The sequence below is a fragment of the Megalobrama amblycephala genome, linkage group LG8 (assembly GCF_018812025.1).
Source record: "Megalobrama amblycephala isolate DHTTF-2021 linkage group LG8, ASM1881202v1, whole genome shotgun sequence".
Lineage (NCBI taxonomy): Eukaryota > Metazoa > Chordata > Actinopteri > Cypriniformes > Xenocyprididae > Megalobrama > Megalobrama amblycephala.
The window spans coordinates 11,720,360-11,735,696 of NC_063051.1; the positions used below are offsets into that span (position 1 = coordinate 11,720,360).

General features: G+C 35.3%; 1 protein-coding gene across 4 annotated transcripts in view; it reads right to left on the reverse strand.

The window, feature by feature from the left end:
- negr1 (neuronal growth regulator 1) overlaps positions 1–15,337 on the reverse strand; it is a 142,327-nt gene that overhangs the window by 106,679 nt on the left and 20,311 nt on the right. For all 4 annotated transcript variants that reach the window (XM_048199265.1, XM_048199261.1, XM_048199263.1 and 1 more), the window contains exon 2: positions 5,197–5,435. In XM_048199265.1, the coding sequence (XP_048055222.1) occupies positions 5,197–5,435 (239 nt within the window). The remainder of the gene's footprint in view (positions 1–5,196; positions 5,436–15,337) is intronic.

The following is a 15,337-nucleotide window of genomic DNA, read 5'->3' on the forward strand; positions in this document are numbered from 1 at the left end:
TGCCTTTCCGATCTGATTTGTGACAGAAAAAGGGAGAAGAGCGAGTTCAGCAAAAGGCGGATTCGAACCCGCGTTGATCGCATCAAAAGTTACATTCATGTGCCATACGCCCTACAGTCTACGCTACTACAGACGTTAAACTAACTCTTTTTAGTATTTAACTGAAAACATTCAATGGCTTAATTACAGCTTACATGCATTACTTTGAACAGTTGTTGGTATTTTAAGCAATATATGAGGTAAATTCCTTGTTTTGGGTTGACGCATGACAACTTACTTGCGTAAAAAGATATAAGTTCACACTCCTTTTCTCCGCTACACTGCCGGTGAGAGGCCGCCATCTTGTTTGAATTTTTTCTGAAATCTCCGAACCGGTCACGTGATCGGCTGCTAACATTCTAATTGGAGGATCTCAAAAAATTGCCCACGACCGATCTAACGTATCCAGATATAAATTTGTTGCTCATTCTCAATGGGAAAGTGCCCAAGCAACGTTGCTCGGCTACATTGCCTGGCAACATTGCTCAAAAAGTTGCCCCGTGTATCATCACCTTATGACACAGACAGCATATTAGACTGCTGTCACTTTAAAACTGAATGCACGGATCCAATATTCTGTTACAGATGCATTTTCTTTCTCAACTGTTTACGTTCACTTAAGACATAATTGACTGTTAACAAGACCTATTGCGCTTCAACAGTTTAAAATCAGTTGTTTTTAAACCGCAATGCTTAAAAATGCACGCAAATGATAAGCTTTCGCGACTGCACTGCACAGCACAGCAACGTCACTTGAGCATAACCGCGATAGAGAAGATAGTTCAAAATCTCTACCGGTTTATCGTGTCTACCGGTATATCGCCCACCCTTAGGTTGATGTCAGTAATACAATCTAGCCAGGTTGACGCCACTGATGTAACTGAACGTGACAGACCAGTTTGGCAATGTGAAACAGAGAATGACATTTGAGAGAAGCCACGAAGAGTTGGAAGTTCAATGATAAATAAGGTTAGAAGCCTTCCTGTTCAGTCTTATTGTTGCCACTATACTAAATGTATTCAGTGCCAGGCTGCCTGATTTCTTCTTGAACAATAAACAAAATGGTGGTTGCTGATGACAAACAGACCATCGCTCCTAATATTTAGCTAAGTTAGATCTATAGGGCCAATGTGCAGAATAGCAATACATTTGATCTGTCATTCACTAACTGAGCACATCTATAAAAGAATAAAGTGGTGGTCTCAAACTGCTCTATTTAATGGTGACTCACCAAGGACTATGACAAATGGTTCTGTCTGGTAAACAAGGCTAAGATTTAAGTGGTGGAGAAGATAGGTGATTATTCTCCGAAAAATGTGTGTGGGCTATCCTTATTCGATCCCTACAAAACAAACAAGCACACTCATTCTCTGATGATGCCCAGTATTGACCCGTCTGCTAGAAAGAATGACCTAGCAAAACCATTTCGTCCACACAAATGTTCAGGATACATCAAGATAGCTCGAAGAGACCGCAAGTACAGTCTGTTCAAATTTCATAAAGGACAAATAAAACATTTTAATCGCATTATGTACGATTTAGTGTTCCAGGATTTGTGCCACTGTAAGAGTCAATCTAGCAATTTCATTTCTGATACAATTCTGCTGGAGATTAAGTTTACCACTCACCGATTCCTATTACAAGACCGCTGTTCATCATGTGTTTCCTGTCGTTTCTCTTCTCTCTCTTTAGTTGTTGTCATTACCCCAACAGTGCTTGTATATTTTCTTAACAGTACTTATTAATTATACCAGATCATGCAGAGATACATGCAAGTAATGGATTCTAAGGACAAAAGATCCATCATGATCATGAAACAGCCCTCGGCTAAGAGAGTAAAAAAGAAGGACATTCATTTTGCTGATTATAATTACACAGAAGAGACTCAGTGATGGGCTACAGGTTACGGCCTCTAAAACTACACATCTTCAGATATGATTGGCCTGTATTAGTTTGCTTTATCTCAAAGAGGGTTAGGGCCCTTGCAGTGATCTTTCTCTAGTTAATTATAGACAGTGGATTTATGTGCATAGAAAATAAGCATATATTTGTCACTGCTGAGAGTCAGCACCTCCTACTGAGGTGTCGACCATATACACCAAGTTTACTCTTAAAAATACACAATGAAATCCTACCAGAAAATTTACATAAATATTCGTCATGAAAGTATCTCCTAATTGCTAGAATGTGAGATGAAGCCAGCAAATAAAACAAACATCTACACAACAGCTCAAAAGAATAATGAAATATTTATAAAAATTGATAGGTATTATCAGGTTTATGTATGTGCTGCAGCAAACACTAAATATACATTTCTTTATAAAACTAAAATTGTAATCAATTAAAATGAGCAAAAAATTTTAAAAGAGTTGGAATAGATAGTAAAGGAAAAGCAGCCAACATGGGAAACAGCATACATGGGAACTTCTTCAATAGAATTTAAAAAGCATCCCAGGTGGCACCTCAGGAAGCTGGTTGAGAGAATGCCCAGACTGTACAGAGCTGTTATCAAGACAATAGGTGGCTAAATTGAAAGAGCTAGTAAGATAGTTTTGAATTTTTTTTTAGTAAATACATACATACATAATTAGTAATACATAAAAGTATATTCTGGTTTCAGTGAAGAATGTATAAAAATAATATTAATTATATTAAACAATAAATCTAAAACTTGTAGGAGTTATGAACATTGTTTTGGTTGTGCTTTGGCTCTGCTTGACTGTGGATGAATATGACCCTTCATAATAGATAATACTTTACAGCGATCTCTGTTAGAGAGCTACATATGGGAATTTATCTCTAATAAAATACCGTACTTACCTGCTGAGTAATAAATACGTCATATAGGAGTTGCTTTTACAACATTTCAAATCCTTCAGTTCTCGCCATCTCTGAAAAGCCAAGCCAGTGTTGATTCTTGTTTTATTACGAGCTCTGTCTCGTTCTCTTTTTGCCAGTAGACTCTCCTCTCTTGTGCATTTTTTTTAACGAGTGATTCTCCGAAGGTTGGAGATTTGTCAACCTGCTTGATTGTTGTGGCAACTATGCCTATGCCAGTCCCACACCATACACGGGTCAAAGTAGTTGGAGAAACTTTTCTCTATTCACACATATGACGAGGCATGAAGTATGTACACATTTCCTGTGTAAACCATCCTATCAGGTCTAAAATATAAACAATTAAAATAGGCTTACCATAGCAAAGTCCCTTTAAGACAAGTCATTTCACTCAGCGGCCATCTTTAAAATGCCTCTCGAGCATGCAAGTGCAGCTCCTATCTCTTTGAATGGGGAAACATCAAATTCTGAAAGCTATTCACCAAGCTTTCAATTAAATTTCATATTTGAAATCACCAATGAAATCTGACAACAACTGTCTCATAAACTTTGTTTCTAAATGAGCGAATCATGACAAAAAAAAAAGCGCGCGTCTCTATAGACCTTATGTAGCCCCGCCCCTTTTCAGCGCTGCGCTCATTGTCTTTTGTCTTCCGGTTTGTATTTCCACAGCGATCTTACATATTTATGAACGAACTGCTCATTTTAAAATCTTCCCGGTCTACTGATATTTGTTAAGACATCTGCTTTAAACATTACAATGCTCATGATAACTTTCATTAACCCTACAACAAGTAAATCCACTTCACCAGCTAAATTTTCTTTGACAGCGATGCCATAGAAATACAGAGCTTTTTTATTCCGCATTGCACTTTCTCCCATTTATAATAATACGTCTCCCATTCATAAATATTCAGTCTTTCTATATATGAAGTCTTTGACCATAGTCAATCAGGGTAAGACAAAAACAGGTTTTGGAAGAAGGATTGATGATGTATTGACTCATTAATTAATGTTAACAATAAAAATGTATATAATGTACCCTATTTTCCTAGCTGATTAGTAGAACTCCGACTCTAGTTTTATTGTAAAAAACCAACAACTTATCCTACTTCAACTTACCTGACCTGAGGTGTAATTTATTTTAATTACCTGTTTATAGTAAAAAGCTGATTATTTCTTCACAAACATAAAGTTTATGTAAACAAGTTCTGAGAGCAGACCTCACGGTTATGCATATTCACTGAGAAGAGGGGATTATCAGACAGACATGTAAAGCTTTATGCCAATATTTGTACCTGCCACTTGGAGGTTTTTTCAAAGAACAACATTGGTGAATTTCTTTTCTTAATCACCATTCCGTCAGGGAGTTAAACATATTAATTAGTATGGAAAACCAACATCAATACGCAAACCTAACAGAAGAAATAATGTTTTCCTTACAAAAAAAAGATGCCCATTTGGCCCAAATAAAAAAAGAGCCTTGCATAGTGGCCATTTACATGGGCTACTATGATGTAAAATGTTATTCCACATGGACATTATCAGTAATTATGCTGCTGAGCAGGATGGAGAAAAAAAAAATAATTTTTTCCTCCATAAATTTGGACCATAAATGTAATCACTCGTCTAAAGACTAATTTACTTTTGACTTATTTGCCCACCGTGAAAAAGAAAATTCATCAATACATATGAAATTAACAATCAAACCCCATAAAAATGTATATTTAGATCCACTTGAACTTGGCAGTATTTAATCATTATGTTATTATGTAACATAAAATCTCACACCAGATCCTACACTCCAACTGCTATCTATAGCCTATAGGCTAATTTGCACAGACTTTACTCTAATTCCTTAAAAGGGGGACACACATGTAGAGCTAGAATCCCTATTTACATAATGAAACATCTAAAAGGTTTTTACCAACGTTTGATGATTTCATAGTCATTAGTAACACAATCATCCCATATTTTCTGTAAGACTGCAAACATATACATGTCTAAAAAACTACTCTAAGCTTTAAGCAGTAGCATAAAATTGCATGCAGTGCCCTCAAGATTCAAAACATTTTTGACATTTTGGGCACTTTGAAGTCAAAATCTAGTTTCATGAATATGGATGTAAATTCAACACAAATTTATATCATTGATACTATTAATAAATATTATAAGCAAAGAGGAAAATACTGTTAATGCAATGAATACTTCAAAGGCCCCCTCACCCCTAAAAACCAAACATGGCTAATATATTGCTAAAGTAGCTCTTCATCAATAAAAAACATAGCAAATCATAATGAAATCTGATGAAACACTCACCTTTTACAATTAACTGAATGAGCTTTGGGCGTAGGTTACGTTCACTCTGTATTGAGCAGGTGTACAATCCCTCGTCTGTTACATCCACTTTCTGTATCTGTAAGCTGTATTCATGTTTATCCCCCACATTCGATACGATGGACACACGAGGATCCCCTGACCACTTGTCATTCCCTGCATAAATGATACTGGAACGATTCAACCATGCTCCTTTTGAGATCCCATCCAACAGGTAGCATCTGAAATCAGAATGAAAGCAGACATTTCAAAACCAAGGACCTGGGCAACAGATATTACAACATCAGCATGAGATTATGAATGTAACTGCAGATATACACAGAACATGATCAAGAACATTATTTACTAGCTGATTACTTTAATTTTTGCAAAATTTTTGCAAAATTTTTGCAAGACACAATGCGTCTTTCCACGTATAACACTACAAACTGACTACAGGAAACAAAAAAGAAACACCCTGTTGAAAAAAACAGCATATGTTAGGTATGTTTTGAAGCATGGAAGCTGGTCCTAAGTTGGTCCAGCTCCAGGATAAGCTTAGGACCAGCACTTGACCAGCTTAAACCAGCTCATGACCAGCTAAGGACCAGCATAAACCAGCTTCCATGCTTCAAAACATACCTAACCAGCATATGCTGTTTTTTTCAACAGGGCAAACAAACCAAAAAAAACAATTTAGATCTTGATTTTATTTTAGATACTGGGAAAAATGATTCCGACTGTTTAATAAACACCACTTGCAAATCATACAAACTACATCAGTCCCTGGTGTGCACAAAAGAATCTGTCAAAAACAACAACAACAAAATAACTATTTAATATTTAAAGCAGTGGTTCCCAGCTGGTGGGTCGTGACCCAAAAATGGGTCACACGTCTGTTCTAAAAAAACAATGTTAAATGCAAATAATAAAATGCAACTAAGTGTATAATCATGCATTTAGGAGAGCAAATTAAATAGGCTTATCAACTTTTTAAAGGAAGGAGAAAGCGGTTCCCATTTCTTTTGCTGCTGATGTCAAAAGTCACATAGCCCAATTAAAATCCATCCGTCAATTTGTAGAAGCCAAATTATGCAGATCCTAACATGGAGTGGTTGCATAACATTCCTTCTTCCTCAAAAAACATAGTTTTGATTTTTGATTTGAAGGTCATCCTGTTTTGTTTTTGATTCTTCGGTATACGTTTAAACATGACATCTTCAAATAGTTCTGACTTCAAAACACTTTAATATATTCCATGGAATTATTATCAGATTATTTTCATGTTGAAGATATGTTATTTTACTGTTTTCCTAAACCTGAACAGAGAGTGTTATGCAGAATTCAAAGGGAAATTCACCCAAAAATGAATATTCTGTCATGATTACTCACCCTCATTAATTTAATGCAATCACATGACATCTCCAAATTGACAGTTCTGACCTTGAAACACAAGACATCAAAAAAGTAAACCAAAAAATCTGACATATTTATTGTTTGTCAGCAGTGGTTTGAGGGGTCAGGCTATGCTGAGAGTTATTCACACAGGATACTCTTGAGGTTACAGGTGAAATGGGAGTCAACATATCAGTCAGTACCTTGCAGGTATCAGGTCACTTCCTCAAAGTTGATTGGATCTTTCGGAAATGTGCTGAACATGTTAAGGAGGCTGATGTTATGAAATGGGATTTAACTTTGTTTCACTTGGGTTTGTTTTTAAAAGTGTACACACTATGATAGGACAAGATATAAAATGACACAGTTGAGTTACCATTACACATGAGAAAAGCCACTGCAGAATGTGATTTAGAACAGATCTTATTAAAAATTTATTGCTGCTTCTAGAATACATCCTCCTCCTAAATTAAAAACATTTCATAATGTCAAACTACATGTTGTGTACAGCATCGTAAATCCAATAAAAGTAAGTACTGAAACATCAATTAATGCTATTATTAGTACCATATTAAATCTGAAATGTATGAAAAATCATCTGAAATATTAGTGATATGTCATAATTTGTCCAGAGTTTATGCATGCCACATCCCTGAATTTCAATGACAGATAATAGGGTATAACTTATGTAGGCTTAAATACATATGCATAACTAATTAATTGCAATACAGATGATATATTCTTCACATTAGCATTAATGTCATAAGAGATATGAGACACAGCACATTTTTACACTTAAATAAATAATTATCCAAATAAATAAATACTTGTGCTAAATGAGCACACATTCAGTTTGAGTTTGATTGAGTGTTCAACCAAGCATGCACAAAGTAACTGCAGAACATGGAATCACATCTTAAGCACATTCTAAGGGTTTGGCAAATGTTAATGCTCAACTTGTTCTTACAAATGCCATAATTCTTCTTGTTCTTCTTCTGAAATCCCCTTGCAGTCAATAGTTTTGTCGCTTAAAACTCATCTTTGATAATCAAAATGGTATATTTAAATATCTTTTCCTGTGAAAATAATTTCTTCATGCCTTGAAATAGCTTAACTCTACACTCTCTTGCTTCATTTAGTATACAAGGAACCATGAATATGCAAATTAGTTCTGCCTCCAATCAATCACACCAGCTCGGACTACCTGATCCACTCGGTCAACTGTAGTAAACGCTACACGAATGTTTAATTCAGCCATATATGTTTGAAAAGGAAACATGATTCAGAAGAAGAGGAAGAGTGAATTATACAGACTCACCTATCATGGTAATGTAATCTGTTTTATGTATCACTCTCTACAATGTTGGACACATAACGGTAATTGATATGATAAGCCTTTGGCTTGACTAAGTTATCAAACAGTTATTAATATGCTGCTAATGTTACACAAACCATGTTCCCATTCGCTATCTCTAAGACAGCTGCCTTCTAAATATCAGCATCCTTAGCCTTGAACATCATAGAAAGTCTATGGAGAAAGGCATATAGTTCATTATAGCATCTTATTATACTTCATATACATAATTCACCCGCTAAATTGCTATATGTATCCAATTTTTCCTGTCACTTCTTAAAGGTGCTTACTGTGGAAAAGCCACGGCCCACATGTTTGTGACGGTAGGAAACAAGGGTGGTTTCAAACCGCATTTTTGAGACTATCTTTGGTACACTGCAGTTTTTTAAGGAGAAAATACTTTGTTTTTGACTGATGAATTTGCACATGGTTTGTCTTAAAGCACATTAAAATCACCTCATAGACATATTAAAAACTTTTCACCACAGGGGGTCTTTAATGCTTTTAAAATCTCATGTAATTTCCATATTCCATGCCAGTATTATCAGACTATTTTCATGTTACTATTACTATTTACTATTTGAGATATTACAAAAACATTTTGAAGAAAGAATGTCACAAGAGTTTGGATTGACACGAAGGCAAGTAAATGATAACAATTTTGATTTTTGAGCGAATTATCCCTTTAAGAGCACGATTGAAAAAAATCAATCTTGTATTAATAATCTAATCAAACGTAATTAAAAAATCAGTTAAAGTTTGTGCAAAAAAAGAAATTGCTGACTGTAAATACAGAACAAAGGAAAAATATTGAAAAAGTTGCTACTAGCGCTACACAATTATGATATTTACATTTATGAAGTCAAAAATGCAATAGATCAATAATAATTTGCTTGATAAAAACGTTCTGACTCTTAAATTATTTGGTAAAAGCTAAACTCTTTGATTTTCTTGTAAAAGCTCCTCAGGCAGACTGCTCTACATCACTGACAGTGAAGGTTTCATCACCAATTCTAACACCTGAAACAGCAGGATGACTGGTGTCAAAGCACAGCAGAGATCTACTCGGACATACCTCACAATACCTCCTCACAAAGGCGTAAGTGGTTCCCACTGGGGTGTAGGACACTGTGAAGGAAAAAGTACGGACCTCCACATGTGCTTGTGGAGGAAGCAGATGGAAAAGGTTCAAAGCCGATTTCAAGAACCTACTACCATGTGCTAGTCTTTGAACCTTTGGACTTCTGTGGAACTTATGTGTGTGTGCACACTAGAACTCTCTAGGGACTAGCTAGTTTGGTTTGTAGTTATTGATAGACATTTAAATTAAAGGTCCTGTTTTTCATGGTTTTTTGAAGCTTTGATTGTGTTTATAGTGTGCAATATAACATGTGTTCATGTTTCGCGTGTAAAAAAAAAAACACAGTATTTTTCACATAATTTACTTATCCGTATACTGCTGTTTCCACTGTCATAAAAACGGGCTGATGACTTCCTTGTTCTATGAAGTCCCTCCTTCAGAAATACGTAACGAGTTCTGATTGTGCCAGCGGTTCCTGTGTTGTGATTCGACAGCAGCTTAGCGCATCTTGCCTGGAAAGGTCACGCCTCTTACCATAACGTGGAGATGCATGCGCTCAGTGTTATTGTAAACATGTCTTTAATTTTACCCTATCAATTTGAGCCGGAATCAGACCCGGTGATTGGACTGCGGGATGAAAATAACAGCGTTTCGATGACATGGCGACAAACACACTCTACAAACGCAACTCTTGTGTATTCCTGTGGGCGGAGGTTAGTCAAAAAACTGTTTTAGTGACATAATTAAAGAAGGAAGTAGAGGGATGTAGTCCAAACTGGCCGTTCGATGTAGGCGACTTCTGTTAAATAAAATATCTCGCTTGGCATTGAACTTTGAGCTTTAAAATTTTACAGATTTTATTTATACTCTAACAACAACATTACACACTAACTAAAGTTTGAAACATGGGATCACGAAGAACGGGACCTTTAAAGATTTTTTTTATAACAATACTGTAACTTGAACTTGACAAATGCAGTAAACACTCAATAATAAAACAGAATTACATTATTTAGCTTCTTTCCGACTTGCTGTAAAAAAGTGTTCAAATAATGTTACTTGTAACATATATGTGATTTGCGCCTCTAATGCTTTAAAAAAAACCATAATGGGACATTAAATATAGATTTAATGGATATACGGTCACAGGAAGCCTTTTAACTCTGTTATTCATATAGCAGAGTAACTAAACCATATGCTGACTATAATTTTCATTAATAATTCATGGCTAATTTTTTGTTTTACATATATGATAGGCATGATAAATATTTTAGACCTGGATATATTTGTTTTGACATCTAGAAAATGTACTTTGACATGCAATGTAGATTTTATCATGAAACAACATCACTTCTCTTAAAATATTCTCAATCACAGGCAGCTGCATATGGTACAAACTCCAGCTTATCCACTGCTGCATCTTACCCCACTCTACCCTATTCCAAAACCGCAGCAGGCCTATATATTTCGCATCCAAATTTGTATTTCCAGGCCAATGCGCATTGTTACCAATTTAAATAAGCATGTGCTCTCAAAGTCTCAAAACAGCAGAGAGAAGAGACTGTAATCAAGTCATGTTTGTTCTTTCTCTCTCCCTGAAATTTCCCTTAATCATCTTTATTCATCCCTTCAAAGCACTGCTCTGTGAAGCTCATGAGGGCAAACCTCTTCACACTGGTGGGATTTTTCATCTCATGATCTCTTCAGAATCCACAGAGGCTTTCTACATTGTGAAACACTGATTAGGTCTTCATCTGGTGTTTTCTGATTGAAAACATGATTTCTGAAAAGCAGATTCATGAGGCCTTTGCCTTTTTTTGGCTTGAAGTATAAGTTTTCAGATTTGACGCATCTATAGAACCTTGCCTAGGTAAGTTAAACACACTGAACCTGTACTGTGTCCTCAAAAAAACTGACTATGTTGAGTTCCACCAATTACAGCTGCTGTTACAGTACAGGGTGTTTTTTTGTAATCTAAACTGGATTTTCTTTTCATTTTGGATTGACCCAGATTTTTTTTTTTTTTTTTTAAATTCTGATCACTCTTTCCAGCTCAATGATTCACTTAAGGTATGTTTCCTGGCAAAGCTTTTAAGACAGATTCCAATAAAGATTAAAAAATTTCTGAAAACATGGTGCATTTATTTTAATTGTACAAGTGTGATTATTTTCCTTCTCCCTTCTGCCATTCATTTGGTAGGTTTAGGGTCAGTAAAAAAAAAAATACATAAATTAATAATTTTATTAATAAAATATTCTATCCCGTATAACACTACCCCTCCATAAAGACACACTTTTTTTAAAAACATAATTTAGTATGCTTTATAAGCGGTTTTCCTCATAGGGACCAAAATATGTCACCACAATTTCAAAGATTAGTAATATTATCTTTTTGGGGACATTTGGTTCCCACAACATAGGTTTTACCAGGGGACACACACACATACACACTATAAATTTCTTTTCAATATAAGACTTAAGAAATCCTTACAGTGTTATTTTTATCAGTGAAATGTAACAGTAAAAGCAATATTTCTTACACATATTAAAAACAAAAAACAAAAAAAAAAAACTGAAAAATGTCTGCAAACCCCATTTTATGATCAAATTGTAAAAGCATTCAGGAGTGAAATGCCTCAAACTGAACCGCAAACTCAGTGATATTCTTCCTTCTTCAAAGCGGAACAATTCAAGCCAGCAGGCACATAACCAGGGTAGTTTGGGAATGGGAATAGGGAACAAGGTTTTGGGAGGGAAACAGCTGAAAACGCACCTTCCAGCCATCTCTGTGTTTGCTACGCTAGTTTCATATGGTGGCTGCAGCTATAAGCAGACAGCATTTGAAGCATGTTTGGCTATTTTTCCCTGCTGATCATGATGATGTCAGGTAAAATGAGAACTCGTTTCAGAGACGGAGCAAGTTATTACATTTTGATTAAAGATTACAAAGACAATAGCATGCGCAGATGAATTGCTCACAATAAGAGCAGGAACAAGTAAATGGGGTCAATTTTGATTTCATGTTGACTTCAACATCAGCAAAGTACCTACATACCACATACATGAAAATTGCATTACTAGAGCAAATTGTATCACTAGATACATTTAAACCAAACATCACAGAGATTCAAGTACAGAATGTCACTGGGATTGCAGCATCCCTCCTTAAACCCCAGAGGAGGATTTTTGCCCCTGACTATTTATGTCTTTTTTTCTTTCATAAGACATATGTGCCTGCCTGGTGTTGACCCCACTGTTGATTTTGAGTGTGCCAAAGAGCTAAAGCAAGAGAGGTACTCTTTTGTGTAGACCAAGGATTAAAATAAGATTAAGTTGATCCCAGCCAACAAATCTTGTCTCACAATGTGCCACAAGTTCTCAACATCAGATTAAATGTCAAAGCCAAGCTATAATATTGTCTGTAATGTGTTGAAAACCAACTGGCTACATTCCCATAAGTGCCCTTAGCAATGAGAAATGATGATAATTACATCTGGATGTACGTGGACATGGAAACTGAGGCTATTGGCAGCCAAATGCCAAACAATGGCCATAACTAATAAAGATGACTGAATGTGGAGACGCTATTAAAATGCTGCCTTAGTGCACATAGGCTCTCATTTCTAAAGGACAGAGGGTTTTTTTTTTATAAAGTAAAATGCACATTATATTGCAGCTAACTACCATTTACCTCTACCTCCCTCACTCACATACACGTACTCTCACATGCATGCACAATATTATCTCAACATCTGCTATTTCAAATGAACACTGTATCTCCTGTGTCAAAATTACCCATTCAAAACCGGCAAAAATACATCAAATAATTCACTAGGGATCTCAGCCTCCCCTAGCCATCTGTGCTCCAGTCCAAACCATCAGACAGCTAATAGTTATGGTTATTACAGTGTTACCTCTCAAAGGACAATTTTAAAGTTTCCATTTGGATTTACATCATGTTCGGATTCCACTCACCTAACAAGCTTTTGTAGGATAATAACAATATTCTCCTGTCAACGTGACTGTTCTGAATATGTCTTTACTTACAGTTGATTCGATTTTAATTGTGTATTTTGTGTTTTATTCATTTTATTTGAAAGTCAGGGAGCAGAGCATTATGGTGAGCCATATTTTCATTAAATCTAAAATTTGCTGAAATCTTTAATCATCCATCATCATCAATCATCATTTATGTCACAATTTCTCAATAAACCATTTATTGCTACTTGCCTGAAGGCATTTTGGCCGAGTTTGGTTTTATGCAAGACAAGTTCATTGCTCCAATTACTATTAATTTCATGGTGAGGTCCTGTTCTCTCTCTCTCTCTCTCTCTCTCTCTCTCTCTCTCTCTCACACACACATATACACACACATAAAAAACTGTGATAATTGGCTAGGTGGAGTATTGTATTTTTTGTGTTAAATCTGTTGGCAATATAAATTTTACAGGTCATTCCACGTTTGAATTTAAAAAAAATAGAGAAGAAAATATGCTTGTGTAACATTTTAAGGAAGAAGTTAAACTTTGTTAATTATAGCTTGATTAATAGATAATCAAAGGAAATTAGCAGGATGCATAAAAGAATGATGAACTAACAAAATAAAACATAACAGAAATCATAAAATCCAATGAAAATCAGGGAATTAATTTTTTTAATAAACTGAATTTTTTTGTTTTGTTTATATCAAGACACTGGCATATATGACTGGGTCATTTAACAATGTACTGCATAGTATTGACCCATCCAACCTAATTGTAAATACAGCAATGATTTTAATGCACTTTTAATCTGCCCATTATGTTTCCTAAAGAGAAGTGATGGAATTTGTTTCCTTCTGAAGTGATGGAAGCATAACTGCAGACAGTGCAGAGTAGTGTCAATGTAATAGCAAACTGACAGTAATGGCAGTCATGTGGCATTTTTCATGCTTATGCTTATCAATGATTATTGGAGCATATGAAATGATTCTAAATTTCCACTACAAACATGCATTGACAATACATATATTTTTTTCTGTGTTTTATTTCTTAAATTAAAACATTCTTAATCTATTTGGCAAAAAAGCTATTTGATCAAAATTATGACTGAAAAAAAAAACTTTTAAGTATTCACATTGGTAACAGAATTACTATTGGCTAGTTAATGTTTTAGTTTACTTGCCAGACTACTGAACACACATACAAACACACATATATATAACTAACTTAGCCCTCAGCTTGTTTTTTATGCAATCATTATGTTAAAATGCATCACATTCCTATTTCCATGGCGACGCTACAAGCTTGTCATAGGATGCTTCACAGTCATAATCAATGCATGACAGGTGTATGGATTTTATTTCATTTGTTTCTTTTTAGTCCAAATATTCATAAATTTGTTAACTATATTGTGAAATATCTTATATTCCAATTCTCAAATATGTGTATTTAAATATATTGCATGTTTTAAATACTTTTATATTGATCATGTTAGTTAAACATTGAGTTATAATGGGCTATGGATGCTGCCATCTTGTTTGTTTACACTGCAACGCAGACAGGGATCTCTGTCAGAGTTATATGTACGCCTACATTCATCCACTTCTTCCCAAAAATGTGAAAGTGGCTGCTGAACTGAGAGAAGAACAGTGTAAACTTTATAGTTACCTACTACACAATGTTGGCTCGAATAAAACTGTCAAATTATGTTTGAAAGTTTATTTCGATTATTGCTTCCATAGACATCAGAAGATATGTAGAAGATTGCCCAACGCTAATGAGAGAGAGAATTATGGGCTGGTGTTGGTGCTCAAGACATTATTGGTCATTCAATGTTTCTGTTAAAAAGACTAACAATAATCCTAAAATAAGGTCTGATAGGCGGCTGGGCTCATGAATATTAATCATATTGTTTGAATTTACTTGAACTGATTTGCTAAAATCAAGACATGGACATGATAGATAAGCGGTAGCAATGGGATTACCGCTTACACACTGACCCCGCCCACTGCATTGAAATCAATGGCAATAGTGCACTGTAAAGATGCAACTAAAACCACTTGAAGGAAAGTCTGCGAGGTTAGCCAAAAAAAAAAAAAAAAAAAAAAAAGCATAATGTCTGTTAAGTCTGCGGTAACAGGGAAGGAGACCAAAGGCCATTTTTTCTTTGTCAATTTCAAGGAGAGGCTTCACTACGCTGAATAAACCGCTTTTGTGAGGAAATGGCTTATCATTTAAAAGGGTCCTATTATGCTTTTTCACTTTTTCAACTTTAGTTAGTGTGTAATGTTGCTGTTGGAGCATAAAAAAGATCTGCAAGGTTACAAAGCTCAA